This window comes from Trichoderma ghanense (genome assembly GCF_004382785.1).
Source record: "Trichoderma ghanense strain CCMA-1212 chromosome Unknown scaffold_6, whole genome shotgun sequence".
Lineage (NCBI taxonomy): Eukaryota > Fungi > Ascomycota > Sordariomycetes > Hypocreales > Hypocreaceae > Trichoderma > Trichoderma ghanense.
In genome coordinates, this window is record NW_027395669.1 from 846,031 (window position 1) to 861,937 (window position 15,907).

Genomic DNA, 15,907 nt, shown 5'->3' on the forward strand with positions numbered 1-15,907 from the left:
TTTCCATTGCCGCTGCATTCTCCAAGTCATACCCCGTCGAGGTCCTTGATTTTCGTTACTTCTCAGAAGTCTCATGTCGCTAATCTCGGTGCGTGCTTGACAGCTCCTCTGCAGACTCCTCCTCAGCTGGAACTGCACGGAACTCACCCGGCCGCGTGTTATCGCCTCAACAGCAATTTCAGTTGAGAGAAAAGGCTGCCCGATCTGCCAAGCATCGACGACTCTTCCAGCGACAGAAGCCCTCGCGACTCGTCGCGTTGCACCGTTTTCTCGTTTTTCCTTCCTTGTTGCCCACCACGGCCCTCGCCAAGCCTCGTTCTTCGTTGCCCCTCACCTGCCTGCCGCTTGGGTGTTTCAAACTCGATCTCCGATAGCATTGGCGCCGTAGCCCGAGAATACTTGGCCCAAAATGTCAAGCCACCGACCGAATGCTTTTAACAGCTTGCGGATGGGAGGTGAGTTATTGCACGATTCGGTTGTTCGTCGCTGCCTGAGAACTCATGACTGATGCCGTATGCAGAGGTGATCCGCGAGAAAGTTCAGGATGGTATCACGGGCGAGACCAGAGAGTTGCAGTACACGCAGTGCAAGATTGTCGGAAATGGTTCATTTGGCGTTGTTTTTCAGACCAAGCTTTCGCCATCCGGCGAGGATGCCGCCATCAAGCGAGTCCTCCAGGACAAGCGGTTCAAGGTACGGATACCCGTCGTTCCCATCATCAGAAAGTCGCTGTTGGCTAACTGCCTCCCTCACAGAATCGCGAGCTTCAAATCATGCGGATTGTCCGACATCCCAACATTGTTCAGCTGAAGGCTTTCTACTACTCAAACGGCGAACGCGTAGGTAACATCTGGCACTATTTTGCTGCACTCCCACTGACACCTCTTCAAAGAAGGACGAAGTCTATCTCAATCTGGTTCAAGAGTTTGTTCCCGAGACCGTCTATCGTGCCTCCCGCTTCTTCAACAAGATGAAGACGACCATGCCTACTCTGGAAGTCAAGCTCTACATCTACCAGCTCTTCCGAGCTCTGGCATACATCCATTCGCAGGGCATCTGCCATAGAGACATCAAGCCCCAAAACCTCCTGCTTGATCCTAACAGCGGCGTTTTGAAGCTGTGCGACTTTGGCAGTGCCAAGATCCTTGTCGAAAACGAGCCCAATGTCTCGTATATCTGCTCCCGATACTACCGCGCCCCCGAGCTCATCTTTGGTGCTACCAACTATACCACCAAGATTGGTACGTCGTCAGCATCGTCCCATGCAGGCTTGCGAATTTGCTAACATGAAGCTGTAGATGTTTGGTCCACGGGATGCGTCATGGCCGAGTTGATGCTTGGTCAGCCCTTGTTCCCCGGCGAGTCGGGCATTGACCAGCTGGTGGAGATTATCAAGGTGCTCGGCACGCCCACCAGAGAGCAGATCCGCACCATGAACCCAAACTATATGGAGCACAAGTTCCCGCAGATCAAGCCTCACCCGTTCAATAAGGTATTCCGGAAGGCTGATGCTAATGCCATCGATCTCATTTCCCGACTTCTCGAGTATACCCCGACCGAGCGTCAGGCTGCCGTGGACGCCATGGTGCATCCTTTCTTCGACGAGCTTCGGGACCCGGCCACCAAGTTGCCCGATTCGCGCCACGGAACCGGTCAGCTGCGAGACTTGCCCAATCTCTTCGACTTTACTCTTCACGGTAGGCTTCGTGAATCAATGATATGACTTTGTTGGATCGCTTGGCTGACATGTTTTCAGAACTCTCCATCGCTCCTCACCTGAACCACCAGCTCGTACCACCGCACATGAGGCCCGTTCTTGCGGCTCGAGGACTTGACATTGACAACTTCACGCCGATGGCGAAGCAAGACATGCTGGCAAAACTCGACTGAGCCACCTGTCGGTCGAATAGAGTCGGCAGGCTTCTGCTGGACTCTTGGAAGCACTTGTTGTCTCTTGAGATGCAGCCCTGTTCTCTTCCTCCGCAGTGTAGAGCCTGGGTTGGTGCCGAGGGTAATGGCTCGCTACAAGTCTTGGGCCGCGACTGGGGAAGGGCGGATGAGATGTTGTTCTCAAAAGCTTGCCGTGGGAGAGCCCGCATGCTCAGCACTTTGGGAGGGGGACGATATGGGTTTGTGACGAGATGTTGTGGAGAGGAGAGCTTCGGACATTGTCTCAAAATTGGCAAAGGAAGGACAGGAGGCGTTTTTTGATCCCCTAAAAACCTTGGTTTGCCAGGCGGGAACCTGGGCCACCCGCCAACTCGAGGGAGGCTGCACTGATGCGCATCGCAGGAGATCGCTTTTTTAGACCACTTTTCGATGCATGAGGGAGCTGGCTGTTGATTCTTTTTATTTTTCTTTCTTTCCTGTTGTCGTGTCATGAGGCTTCATGCTTATGGACCTGGGAGTGGCTATGGGGTCTATGGTATCGGGTGTCGACCTTGTGTCTCAACATGAGTGTCTCCTTTGTCGCCTTCCACGCATCGGCGCACAGTGGGAGAAGGGAATCTGGGAGGGGAGAGGAAACGTTGAAATTGCTGGACCAGATTTGATATCTTGGATCGTGGGATATAGAACCCCTGCAGCAAAAGCCCGGACGTCGCAGACAATGGATGGGGAAAATGAGCTTTAGCGGGACGATAGGACAGGCATCGTTTAAACAGATGAAAAAAAGGAATGGGAGTCGGACTTGTTACTACTGCCATGGCGTTGAGAGAACCCAAGGGAAAGCCTCTGCGGTCCCAATCTTTGGGCGTGGTTACGATCAAGGGGACAAGAAGTGAGCAAAGGCATGAATGTATGTATCTTGGACGTCGGGCGAGCCAACAGAAGAATCACGGTTAGAGGTTCTTTGAGAGCGGTACTTGATATGCGCCTAGTTGCTGGATGAAGCCTGCCTCTCACGATGAGGATATCGTGATGTGATAGTGCATCGACTCATTGAGTGTGTGCTCTATTACTTGCCGATGTATCGTGGAGTACGGCTGAGGGCACGGCATGGGCAGAAGATACGGAGCACGAGCTGCTGCAGCCAGCCTAATGCAAAGAGCGCTAAACCTTGCGAGAATAGATATGATCTACTCATAGATATGATACGAGCATGTAGACGGGAGCCACATTGTTTTGTGATGAAATGCAGTGCTACCTGGAAGCTCTACTCTCCGTTCTCTTGCCTTGGCGGGTTGTTTGTACAGTATGTATGTACTGGCTCGCTCGAGTCGCGCATGTGAGAGAGGAAGCACAGAGCAAACAGAAGTTGCGGCCTGAGGCATGAATAGGAACCAGGGTGGGCGGCTGCACGTCGCGGCTCCACCTTGGCGCAGGGAATGATTTCAATTGACTTGTGCTCGAGCTTCGGCTGACACCAACGCTTTTTTGAAGCCGTCGCGCGCGTTGCCTTGCAGCACCAGGTTTCCCGAGCTATTCGCAACACCTCGACTCGCTTTGCAATCACCAATTGCCCGCCTCACAACCACTTCGACCCCCAGCCGCGTAGCTTGAGATTATGGCCGACTACGATAGAAGGCAGCCGGGCGGCAACAGCCGCAAGAGGAGATACAGAGGTTCGTCTATTGTCCCCTCCCCCAAGAGGCCCCGTCGCACGCAGTGCACAAGCTGATGCGACCGGTGCTCGGTTCTCTCTGCAGACGACGACGATCACTACGACCGCCGGCAGCAGCGCAGGCGGACGGACTCGGTGCCCGTGCCGGTGCGGCTTCGAAGGCAGCTGATTGGCATCGCCGACTCCCCCCTGCGTCGATGGTCCGAGGAGGTGCAGTCGATAGCCCGCCTGGTCGCAGACAACTATGACGACGAGAACCTACGCAGTACGTTTGTCGGCCTGGCGCTGCAGCTGGCTATCGAGCAGCCGCTGAAGACGCCCTTCGTGGCGGCTGTTGTGCTGGTGGCCAACACCCTCAAGCCCGAGATCGTGGACGCCGTCCTCGAGGCTCTTGCCAAGGAGACCGAGAGCAAGATTGCCAAGGGCGAGTGGAGGGAGGTGAAGCTGTATCTCAAGTTCCTGGCGTGTCTGCAGGCCTGTCTGCAGGAGGATGGAGTGTTTCCTTTGCTCGAGGAGCTGTTTAGCCGCGCTGCAGATTTGCAGACGGCGAGCTCTGAGGATGTAGGTGTCTTTACTTCTTCTTGAATCCTTCGCCTCTCGCTCTTGTTCTAACGGTTTACGATGCAGACTATTGGCACAGAAATTGTCAAGATCATCCTGCTCACTATTCCCTACGTCATGGCTGCTGCCCCCGGCCAGTTCCAGCAGAAGGCGGCAGAGCTCATGGAGAAGACCGACATCATCGCTTCCGAACCCCACGCGCTTCAGGCCTTGGTCGACCCCTACGGCCCTGATCCCTCGGGCGAGAATGCTTCGCCGTCCCAGAGCTTGTGCATGCTCCTGCAAAAGCAGCTGCAGGCCGAGGCCGCGAAGGACTGGGAGCTGAAGTGTATCCCTCGCCCCTGGAACATGCCTCTGGAGGAGATTGAGTCTCAGGACAAGCTTGCCAGTGCACCGAAGCACGCCCTGCCCGCGATTTCCATACCATCCACAGTGATTGCGGGCCCCCGACCGCTGTTCCCCGAGGTCTACTTCTCCGTCTATGCGGACCAGGATGTCGAGTCTGTACCCCCAACAGATAACGTGGCGTCTTCTCTCATCAGGGATGGCCTTACCGACACCATCAACAGCTTGCACTTCAACAGGAATGCCACGGCGAGATACTTGATTGATCTAGACTGCTATTTCGCAGACGACACCTTTGTCAAGCGGGCCACTCCGTTTGACGAGCTGCGCAACGCAGCTCCGGGAAGATCCACCTGGAAGCCCGAAGATGTCGCCGTCGATATTGTGTTTTCACAGCTCTTCCAGCTGCCCTCGCCCGAGCACAAGTTGGTTTACTACCACTCCGTTCTGACGGAAGCTTGCAAGCTGGCTCCGGCTGCCATTGCGCCTAGCCTGGGCAGAGCCATTCGCCATCTCTACAACAACTCGCCCCGGATGGACCTTCAGCTGAGCTTCAGATTCGTCGACTGGTTCTCCCATCATCTGAGCAACTTTGGCTTCACGTGGAAGTGGGCTGAGTGGAGCGACGACTGCAGCCTCTCCGATCTTCACCCTGCAAAGTGGTTCCTCAGAGGCGCATTGGATAAGGAGGTGCGACTCAGTTTCGCTCAGCGGATTCAAAAGACCCTTCCGGAGCCGTACCAGCCCTTGATTGGCCCAGAGAAGGAAAAGGACGTGCCTGATTTCAAGTTCAATAACCCTGGTAAGTCTAGCCATCCTTGTAAAGTACTATCAACGCCAAAGGCAATCACTGACCTTTTTTTTGTCTCATCCAGATACGCCATTTGCCAACGAAGGCCAAGAGATTGCCGCCTTGCTCAGGAAGAAGGCGCCCGATGAAGAGTTCCAGCCCATCATTGACAAGATCCAGGCTGAAGCCGCCGAGAGAGCACTCGACCCCGTCGTTGCAAGCACAGATGTCTTCATGACGGCCATTTGCTGGGTTGGATCCAAGTCGCTGAGCCACGTCCTGGCCTGCATCGACCGCAGCAAGGGACGTCTCCTTGAGGCTGCCAACTCATCTCCGGCAGCGCAGAATCAGATTCTGGCAGCTGTCATGGCCTACTGGCACGCACACCCGGGCGTTGCCCTGTCGATTGTGGAAAAGCTGCTCAACTACTCTATTCTTACGCCTTCATCCGTCGTTCGCTGGGCTTTGACGGCCGGCAACCAGCCTGATGCTGCCAACGCGGGCGAAGCTCTCGCGCAGCCTCACATCTTCGAGCTCGTCCTGAACACCGTGACCAAGGTCACTGTCCGCGTCCGCCAGCTCCTCACCTCGCCCGACGCGGACGAGGAGGCGTGCAAGACCGAGGTCAAGGCCATGCAGGACCTTTTCGCTCTGCTCAACGACCTGCTGGTCAGCTGGGCCGGCGGCAACAAGGACGAGCTGATGGAGATGGGCGACGGCTCGAGCGAGCCCGAGGTCCTAATCCGGAACTGGGGCCAGCGGTGGCTGCGCGTGTTTAAGCGGCTGGGGGCGATTGAGGAGGCGTTTGTCATTGAGGCCGCTAAGGAGAAGCCCGGTTCGTCGTCGAACGGAGTTGATTCAGTCTAGAGAGCCTGGATCGAGGAGTATGACGATATACTGTAGGAATACTAAATCATGCGGGCAAGGGGTGGGGAGGAGAGAGTTACGAAAGAGTGAAAGTCTCATCAGGAGAGACAAAGGGGGGGGAGGGGGGGGGGGGCTGGATCAACGCTTTGTTTGCTAAATTTATTTTCCTCCCTTGATATAAAGGGGGACATAGGGGCGATATACTCGCAAAGTTTAAAAAAAAAAAAAAAAAAAACAAGACTTCAAGAGCAAGTTTCCACTTGATGGATGATACTTGTCTCTTCTAAAGAGAATACTAGGTACTATGACTTATGCTGATCCCTGATAAAATAGCGTTGCTTGGCGGTTTTTATCTGAAAATCTCTTTTGTGTCCCCCAAGTCCATCCAAAGAGCCAGCAAAGGGTGGGTATTTCAGAAAAGGGGCAAGCAATTCATAAATATTGTACACGCAAATTTCGCAAAGAGTCATTTCGACTCTTGATCCGTTGACTCCGTTGTGTTTCTTTCTCATTACCAAATGCCAGGTCATTCCCAATTTGTCCCCGTAACCGTGAACCAAACCGTCAAGAGCTTTGCCAACCGTATTGAACCAGAAAAAAAGTAAAGCCGAAAAAGGGCAAAGAAACCGAAATGAATGTACAGCAAAAGAGAAATAGATCAGACCGGCTGTGTACACCTCGAACTGGAAATCAAGATGTAGTCGTCGTCGCTGTAGTCGTCGTCGTCGAGCCGCAGCGTCATACTATCAGTTTCCTCTTGATTGGGGACGGGAGCGTTCCGCCCTGGATCGGCGACTGCTGGTCCTGCGGCGCCTTTTCGCCCATTCGCTTGAGCTTCTCGAGAAGATGACTGCAAAAGTGTTAGACTGGGTATTCTATCGGACACGGGCTGGGGGCGGCGGCGGAACTGGGCAACGAGTTGTCGGAATGACTCCGTGGCAGATCCACTTAGATCTGGGACGACATCTGGTGCATCATCTGGGGGGTCGTCTGTAGGATCGCCTGGGAGACCGTTTGGTATACCAACTGGTACAGCATCCGGTTCTGGGCTTGGGTAGGAGGTGCGCGCGGGAGGAGGAGGAGGACTGGTCATGGTGGTTGTTTCATTCGCCGGGGGCATCTCAGCGAGAATCAGAAAGGGTGGGAAGTATGCGTACTTTATAGGCATGTGTCCGCGGGTGCTCTCCGTGACCGCCAGGTTGAGCCTCTTGCTCTGCTCGTCGTGTTCTTCAAAGTGCCTTTGGATCCGGACTTGGCAGGCGTGCGCGTCTCCGCCTCGCACGATGTAGGCGCAACCATCCTGGTCACAGGTCCAGGTATCGTCAGGGCCACGAGGCATGGTGGAGGGTATCTTCTCAGCGCGGATCAAGATCTGGATCGGCTCTGCATCCTCCGATGGCGGCTGAACGACCAGACCGGCATCCCTAGATGCGCCCGCATCGGCTGAGTCCTGCATCGAGACGTCTTCCTCTTCCTCTTCGTCATCTCTATCCGAAAAGTAGTGCGACCGCTTCACACCAGAGGCCTCGGAGTCCGGCTCACTCTCGTCTCCAATATCGGCAAAAGTCCGCTTCTTGTAGGCGGAAATTCGCAGTGCTGATGTTTTGCCTGGTTGCCGGCCAGGCCGTTTCACCGTCTTGCCAGCATGTCGGGGCGGGTCACTGGAGCCTGGTGTGCCATCATCACGCGGAGATGATTCTGGATCGCCGGAACCTAATGCGACCTTCTTAGACGCACGAACAATCGTCTTGCGCGGCTCTAATCGGTATGGAAAGTCTGATGGCTTGAGGGCGCGTGGCGAGAACGGTTTTGCTGCCAGCTCCTCCAGATAAGTGTAGAGCCCATGTGGCTGGTACTTCGCCCTGTCGAGTGTCTGCAGCAAAGCGGCAGCATAATAGTGCAAGACCTCTTCGACTGGAACGCGATGGCTTCCAGGAGAGCCGTCTTTATAGTTGGGGAATTTGTAGTGGAAATAGAGGCCGTTGGCAGCATTTGTGGCAGTGATGCCTTTCTTGGCCCCACGTCGTTCTTCGTAAAGCCTCTCTATTGCGTTGTGGACGGAAGCAAAGGGAGATTCGTCATTTGCGGCAGGACTCATTGTAGCTTCGGCCGAAAGAGTAGGTATAGCTGGTCTCTGTGCAGCAGCACCAGGGCTTGCCACGTCTGCCAGCGGGCTTGGCTTCGGTCGTTTCGAGAGCTGGACCGTGTCTGCATCGATCTCGATGCTGAGACTCCTGGTATTGCGGGTTGAGAGCCTGTGACTTGGCGCCGGGCTGGCCACGTCTCGCGCGGGACTGACTGGTTTTCGTGGGTTTTTGAGCGCCAATTCGGTTTCCCGGACCACATCCTATATATCTGTTAGCTGCCGACACAGTCACCGGCCTACCAAAAGTCACTTACGGCATGCTGGGCCGTAAACCATCGATGGAACCGGGTTTGCTTCCAGTCTATTAGTTCGAGAGACTCCTGTCCGAATTGGCAGACGAAGAAGATGGCGTGTTCAGCGCACCGCTGCACGACCTCGTTGAAAGTTGCGCCGTCGCCCACTTTCATGGCATACTGGAGATTGCTGTCAGTAGTGGCCTTTGAACGTTGCGCTGGGGTTCCTGCTCACCTGTAAGAAATCATCCCGGAGAGCCTCGAGGGCGTTGGCGTTTGCTCTCACGGGCGGTCTGCTGAACTTCTCTGAGGTGTAAATGTCCACCAGGCTGTAATACATGGTCGTGGCCTCGCACATCTTGTTGAAGATGGGTCGATATGCTTCTGACGGGTTGATCTCGTACCACCCGCCCCGGCCCAAGACCCATACGACAGGGCGCGCTTCGTCTTCTCCGATTGAATAGGAGATGCAATGGCGAATCTCTATAGGCGCAGACCCTCGTACCTTCGCAATGACTGCAAGTGTCAGAAGAGAAGACTTACTTGGTGGATCCGGAAAGCGACGACTCACGGTATGACGTTTGGGAAATGTCGTCTATGACGAGATGGCCTCTCACTATGTACGGCCCGCGCACCACGACGTTGAGTGCATTCTCGAGTGACTCGCCGTTCATATCGTACACAGTCGCATCGCGCAGCTCAAAGCATGGATAGAGGTCCTTGGGGGCATCCTTGGGCTGTGACCTGACAACCGACGTCTCCTTCATCCAATGGATCCTGTCGCCGTCGACGGTCTCGACGCTCGAAGTCGAGGCTCTTCGCCTGCGCCCGCTCATCTTGGATCGCGAAGGTGGTGGACGACCATAGGAGGTCACGCGGTTCAATGGAAGAAATAGGAGGAGGCAAAAGTGGTGGATTTCCACCAGCTGGAGATTTGAGAGCTTCGACGGCGGTGGTGATTCGGTGGTGGTGGTTGTTGTATGGCAACTCAGCGGAATTACCGGTCGACCAGAGGAATTGTCTTGAAATGTAAGCAAATGGAGATCTTGAACAATCTTGATAGGTGATGAGAATCTGAAGAGTCGGTCCGCAGCGCTTGTTCAGACGTGTTGGCGCAGTCGCAAGTCAGATGCGGAAGTTGAAAATGCACATGCAGCAGACACGAAAAGCAGCCGGTGGATAGACACGATACTACAGGTAGCGCGTTAATGGGCGTCATAGCAGTCGGCTAGGTGTTGGGTTCGCGATTGACGGGCGGCGCGGAAGAGCCTCGGAGGGGTTAGTGGCTTGGTGAGTATTGGCGGAGGGGTCCTGAAAGGCTGGCTCAACCGCTGTAGCATAGCGCTGTTGCATTTCCCCACTGCGTCAGATGGACAGAGAGGGAACAACGACTACAGACGCTCGTGATGAGGTTCTGAGATGCGTTTGAGCATGACTACCGACTTGTGTATCTACTTTGTGCCATACCTTACAGTCGCAGCTGAGATGACGTTTTGATTATAGAGCCAAACTGCGTATCTCTCAGCTGGAAATGTGAAGAAATGCAGCCGAGTTCAAAGTGAGCGGTCATTCCGTCGACTGCGGAGAGCGCACCGTATCCTGTACTTTCAATGCGCTTGAGAGGGGCTTCTTTACTTGATCTACACTACTTCGTATAGTGCATCTCATGTACTAGGACGCTAATGTCAAGATAGTTAAGTATTAGTACTTTTACCGTTGCAATCTCTTATCTTTGCGCTAGGTCAATTTTTTTTTTCTTTTCCATCGCTCGCGGGTTCATGGTCGGGAGGTGAAAGTGAGATCGTGGTGAGAACTGCGTACCTATTTGCAGCTTCCCTCTTCTGTGCATCATCTCTCCCTCCCCTTTCTCTTGGATTTTCTTTCTGTTCTCCTCTTCTCCTCTTCATAGTCGCTTCGTCTTCCGCTCCCTCACCCACTTCAGGCCTCGTATGCGACGGATTGGAAAAGCACTTGCAACAATGGCTTCGGACGTCGTCCGGGATGGTGTCTTTGGTAGGCCTTCTTCCTTTTCCCGGTTCCCAGCCTCTTGGCATCTCTGCCAATGCGACTGGCGCTGATGGAGAGTTGCTAACATACCATGCGTGCTGCCTTAGCCATCAACAAGCCTTGCGGCCTCAGCTCGGCCCAGGTTGTGCGAGAATGCCAACAAGCCTTCAACCCCTCCGCCCTCTTCAAGCCCATGATCGAAGCAGAGATAGCCCGCCGGCTTAAGGAATCGGGCGGCCAGTTTATGCGACGCAAGGCCGAGAAGAAGGCTTCACAAGTCAAGATTGGCCATGGAGGCACGCTGGACCCCCTGGCCACTGGTGTGTTGATCCTCGGTGTCGGTTCCGCCACGAAGCTGCTGCCCCAGTTCCTCGACTGCACCAAGACCTACGAAACCATTGTCCTCTTCGGTGCGAGCACCGATACCTACGATCGAGTCGGCCGTGTCTTGTCTAAGCGACCATATGACCACATCACTCGAGAGATGGTAGAGAAGGAGTTGGAGGGATTCAAGGGAAAGCAGATCCAGATCCCGCCTCTGTACTCGGCGCTCAAGATGAATGGCAAACCGCTCTACGAATATGCGCGCGAGGGGAAACCCATCCCTAGGGAGATTGAGGGAAGAGAGGTCGAGGTGTTGGAGGTTGAGCTCCTGGAGTGGTACGAGCCGAAGACGCACAATCATCGCTGGCCGACAGAAGAGGCCGAGGCGGCTGAGCGCAACCTTGCCGAGCAGGTCTGGAGGGTGAAGAAGCAGCAGGAGACTGGGCGAAAGCTCACGCCTGAAGAAAAGGAGCAAGATGACCAGGCGGTCGCCGCGCACGAGACCTTCAAGCGCAGGTTCGAAGAGCGACAAGACGAGCTCATCAAAGATGCGCCGCGCAAGAAGCAACGCCCTTCCAAGCACTCCGCCATGATGTCTGGCGCTCTCGGCCAGCTGCCTCAGCCCGTCTACTCCAGCAAGGGCAAGAACCTTGTCCCTCCGACCCCCGACGAAAGCACTCCTCCGCCGTGGAGCGACGAAGGACCCCCTGCGGCCAGGGTTCGACTCAAGGTGACGTCAGGCTTCTACGTCCGAAGCTTCTGCCATGATCTTGGCACCAAGCTGGGATCTGCGGGTCTCATGGCAGAGCTTGCCCGTGTCCGTCAGAGCGACTTCACCATCGGCGGCACAAACTGCCTCGAGTACGATGACTTGGCCAAAGGAGAGGAAGTATGGGGTCCCAAGGTCGCCGACATGCTCGCGCGCTGGAATGGAGAGCCTGAAGGAAGTTGGCCTGGCCCCAAGGCAGCTCCCAAGGCGACGAACAAACCTACCGAGAAAGCCGAAGCGCAGAAGAGGCAAGAGAAGAAGAGCGCCAGCCCAGTCGCATCGCCCACTGCCGCTACTCGATCAGAGAAACGATCACGGTCTCCGTCTGCAGACAGAACGGCGTCTCCGGCACGCAAGATCCAGGCAAAGGGCGACGGGGAGAAGCCATCCCGACAGACAAACGGCACCAAGACGCCGACCAAGTCTGACGATGAAAAGTCTTGGAACGGCTTTGACGATTAAAGCATAAGAACCATATATACTATATCCAAAGAATTTACTACAATAGCTTTCTGCAACTTTTCTCTTACGGATTGAGGGGGAGGGGAAGATGACGGCGTTGCGACACCATGACCCAGAGTCCTGGAGCGGAGGCTTACCAGGGCTGGGATATGCTACCTACCAGGTAGGCCCATGATGGCATACAGAATACCTACGTCCTAGGGACATGATGTTCATCTAGAAGCGCAAGCAGATGTTCATCTAGAAGCGCAAGCAGATGTTCTGAACGAGTGTAGTCTCTTGCCGTACTTCAATAAAGATGACAGTTTCTCGAATTGCCTCTTACTTTCCTATTCAACAAAGTTCCAACTCCTGACAGAGCGAGCATCTTCGCTATTTATACTCCGTACTCCCCTCGTCTCGCAATCTGTGTAAAACAAACACCTATGATATCAAAAAGCCAAAAGCCAGGCTAAAACAACATCCATCCAACCCATTTCCTGTACCTGAGCCTGTTCGCCAGCCAAACAAAGGAAAGACGAAAAAGAAGGAGATTGGAAACCAAAACGAAACATTTCCTCGCTTCCGGTTTCCAATGTTCAGATATTCCCGTAGCCAATCCCTCACATTCCGGTAACCAGCCAATTATTCCCTTATAATGTTTGCGTTCTTCCAGTGTTTTCTTCATCAAGTCATTCAATCCTTCTCAGACGCCAGCGACAGAGCCGCCGCGTCATAGCCCTCCTGCAGCAGCACCTTGACTTTTTGAATGCGGTTCATCGCCAGCTCCAGCTTGTCCAGCCTCATCTTCTTCTCCACGTCCCGCTTCTCCAGCTCGGATATCCGCTGCTCGAGGACGGCGCGGGCGCGGCGCTCCGTGGCCACCATCTCGTTGGCCTGCTCAAAGAGCGTGACGCTCAGCTCCTCGACCTCTCTATTCGTCGCGTTGAGCCGGCCCTCTGCGGCCCTCCGCAGCGTCTGTTCCTTGTTGAGTGCCTCGAGCAGGTCCTCCGCCGTGCGGCCGGGGGTCCTCGCCGCGGTCATCCTGTTCGATTCGGTTACCGACGGCGGCGGCGGTGTCACGGGGGGCTTAGGCAGCGCGGGCTTGGAAGCCGGCGGGCTGGCGGGCTGGGATCGGCGCGAGTACATGAGGGCGGAGATGCGTGTCGCGCCGGCCTGAAAGAAGGACGAGCGGGAGGGGCTCTGCTGGCCGGCGGCGGGCTCGGGGGACGACGACGAAGAGATTGACGAGGACGACGACGACGACGACGACGATGACGACGAGGCGAGCTTCGCCCGCAGCTTGGCCAGCTCGGCCTCGTACTCTTGCCAGCGGTCGACGGCGGCCGCGGCCTTTTGGTTGAGTTGAAAGACCTGGGACTCGAGCTCGGCGATGCGGGCCTGGGCGTCGAGGAGCTGCGTCGACGGAGGCTCGTTCTGCGGGGGGATGACGAAGCCGCAGCTGGGGCAGCATGACGGGCTGGGGTCGACGAAGAGGGATGTCGTTTTGGAGGCGGCTGTGATGACCATTGTGGACGACATGGCGGGCGATTCGTGGCTGTTGATGGTGGTTAGGCTTGATGGGCTGCTAGTATGTGCAGGCGAGGAAAACTGACGGACAAGTACCTGGGGGGATGGACAGCTCCCGGTTCAAGTGCGTGATGTTCGTGCTGAAGAGGCGGGATTCGTGCCCGTCGAGACACCCAAGCAGCTGCTGGTATGACAACTTATGACAACACTGATCTCCAAGCAAGGTTGAAGAAGGGCAAAAAAAGGTGGCGGGGCGGCCTTGAGGAATGTCGCGTGTAGGTGGAGTTGCCCAACAGGGGACCTGACCGTCCAAGGGAGAAAGTGCCGGACGGATTGTCCTGGAAGAGTGGCCTGTGCAAACAGGAACAGGGGGGAAAGTGACAGCGGCGGCTTGGTCCGCTTCTTCAGGGCTGGGCAGTTGATTTCGATCAAGTTAAATGATCGAGCTGGGCTGAGATGGTCTGTGTGTGGCTGCCCGAGGAGCTGGATCCAGTGGCATCTGACAATTGTATGTACAGCCTCATGGGGGGACGTCAAGGGGGATTGCTGCTATAATTAGACACGATTCACACATGAAGAACGCAGGGGAAAAAAAAGGATAAGACATGCTCATGAGTGTGTCACATTTATCGAAGAGCTATTGCCATGAACCGTTGAGATGAAGAACCGATAAGTCAAGTATATATGTTTTGTATGAGCACATCTTCAGATGTCTTCCAAAAAGCTCCAGATCCGCAGCAGCGGATAGATTGGGCAATATCCAGGCACAAGCTGCGCTACCTCAGGCTCTAGTCAGGCACAAGTTCCTCCCCCCTCCACATTCGTAGGCGGTCCCATCATGGAGCGTCACAAACGGCGCGCTAACACCTATGTCGACCTGCTTCGGCTATTGTACGGAGTTCCAGTAACGCATTGCTCCATCGCCTTTGATATGCCGTCGTCGTTCATCGCTCCGTTTGATTGCGGCCCGTTTTGGTATCCGAGCACCCGGACTCCAAGCAGTGGCCCGTCGGCGTACTTGATGTGGCTTTGCGCCGTGACTGAACCATCTCATCCCTTCGTCAGACCCGGAACAGCTTCCGGTATGTGCGTGAGATTGAGCAGGTCAATCCGTGCGCACGTGAAATGAAGACACGGATCAACGCTGACGTCGCGATTTGCAGCTCAAGAAGCGTTGGTGGATGCCAGGGTGAACGATTCGAGCTTCAACCTTTCAAGGCAGGAGCTTCAGCTTGGCTTGGCCACCTTTCGCGGCTCGCTGACTCCCGTTTCGGGGTCCCGGAATTCTTTCCAGCTAATGGGGACCATGTCATTGCCAGCGTCACTGGTGGCCATGATGACACCAAGCTCGTTTGCTGCCGTTGAGAGGTAGTAGTTGGCTTGGTCGCCCAAGGAGATCTGATTGCGTCTTGTATTAGCCTCTGCAGCTACAAGCCTCTGTGAGTACTCCAGATAGGATCTCGACTTACCACCTGAGCCCGAACAATATCGCCAGGCTTGAATGACTCGTGAATCTTGACCTTGTCTTGCTCTGTTGCCCTCACATCCTGCACGCGTATCACGCCCTGCCACTCCGTCTGAAGAACCGTGCTGCCGACCTGCTGGATGACTACAATGGCCTGCTTCGGCATGAGACGCACCACGCGCGCCAAGACGATGTTGCCGACATCTGGCAGAACCTCCCGCTTGCGGCCGCGTCTGACCACGGATATGGTGGACAATTCCTCAGCAGTGGGAGCCGTGATCTTGTTCAAGCGCTTGACCGGGCCAGGAGCCTTGGCCGGTGCCGTGACGGAGACGTTGCCCAGCAGCGAGGACACAACGTTGCCACCATAGATGTGCGTGCCCGGGCCTGGGGCGTATTTGCTGGTAGGGCCCAGGACTGTGCCGGGAATGGCGAGAGAAGGAATGCCGTCGGTCGCCATCGAAGTCGGAGCGAGCATCGGATGAGGCATAGAAGACGAGGAGCTTCCATCAAAAAATCACCACTTGACAGCACCAAAGGAAAAGTCTTATCGCGATAAGAGTCACGTGGGCTCGAGTGCCCACCAACAGCTTCATCGCCGGTCAGCTTCATCCGCACTTCATCCGCCTTCGGGCCCGAGGTGGGCTCTCAAGGGCGGCAAGCGGAGCAGAGGATTGCGAAGCAAACGGAGATGCCTTTCGAGACGGCGCCCTGCTTCTGTGTATCCAGTTCAATTGGGCCTCTTTTCTCCACCGTCCGTCTATGGAGTACGAACTCTCATGTACAGATACGAAGTGCTTCAGGTTGCATCCAGGTACAGTACTTTAGGTGAAGCCAACAGTCAACAGCTCCTGACTCATCGATATA

The 15,907-nt window shown here is 55.3% G+C and overlaps 5 protein-coding genes across 5 annotated transcripts; 3 read left to right on the forward strand and 2 right to left on the reverse strand.

Moving 5' to 3' along the window:
* Positions 1-409: 409 nt before the first annotated feature.
* CCMA1212_005887 (Protein kinase gsk3) lies at positions 410-1,890 on the forward strand (the record flags this gene model as incomplete). Its single annotated transcript, XM_073703132.1, has 6 exons — positions 410-455; positions 521-693; positions 756-839; positions 893-1,241; positions 1,299-1,697; positions 1,757-1,890. 6 exons carry the CDS (start codon positions 410-412, stop codon positions 1,888-1,890), a joined length of 1,185 nt encoding a protein of 394 aa, XP_073558320.1.
* A 1,515-nt stretch (positions 1,891-3,405) lies between these two features.
* On the forward strand, positions 3,406-6,125 carry CCMA1212_005888 (Nuclear cap-binding protein subunit 1; the record flags this gene model as incomplete). The annotated part of the gene is made up of 4 exons (XM_073703133.1): positions 3,406-3,563; positions 3,648-4,123; positions 4,190-5,270; positions 5,344-6,125. Exons 1-4 carry the CDS (start codon positions 3,506-3,508, stop codon positions 6,123-6,125), a joined length of 2,397 nt encoding a protein of 798 aa, XP_073558627.1. The 5' UTR covers positions 3,406-3,505.
* A 658-nt stretch (positions 6,126-6,783) lies between these two features.
* CCMA1212_005889 (uncharacterized protein) lies at positions 6,784-9,340 on the reverse strand (the record flags this gene model as incomplete). The annotated part of the gene is made up of 4 exons (XM_073703134.1): positions 6,784-8,472; positions 8,526-8,684; positions 8,740-9,020; positions 9,076-9,340. The coding sequence occupies 4 exons, from the start codon at positions 9,338-9,340 to the stop codon at positions 6,784-6,786; spliced, it is 2,394 nt and encodes a 797-aa protein (XP_073558624.1).
* Positions 9,341-10,253: 913 nt separating this feature from the next.
* On the forward strand, positions 10,254-12,066 carry CCMA1212_005890 (uncharacterized protein; the record flags this gene model as incomplete). The annotated part of the gene is made up of 2 exons (XM_073703135.1): positions 10,254-10,517; positions 10,619-12,066. The coding sequence occupies exons 1-2, from the start codon at positions 10,454-10,456 to the stop codon at positions 12,064-12,066; spliced, it is 1,512 nt and encodes a 503-aa protein (XP_073558596.1). The 5' UTR covers positions 10,254-10,453.
* Positions 12,067-12,741: 675 nt separating this feature from the next.
* Positions 12,742-15,636, reverse strand: CCMA1212_005891 (Exosome complex component CSL4; the record flags this gene model as incomplete). Its single annotated transcript, XM_073703136.1, has 5 exons — positions 12,742-13,630; positions 13,662-13,771; positions 14,821-14,973; positions 15,045-15,543; positions 15,629-15,636. The coding sequence occupies 5 exons, from the start codon at positions 15,634-15,636 to the stop codon at positions 12,742-12,744; spliced, it is 1,659 nt and encodes a 552-aa protein (XP_073558597.1).
* Positions 15,637-15,907: the final 271 nt, after the last annotated feature.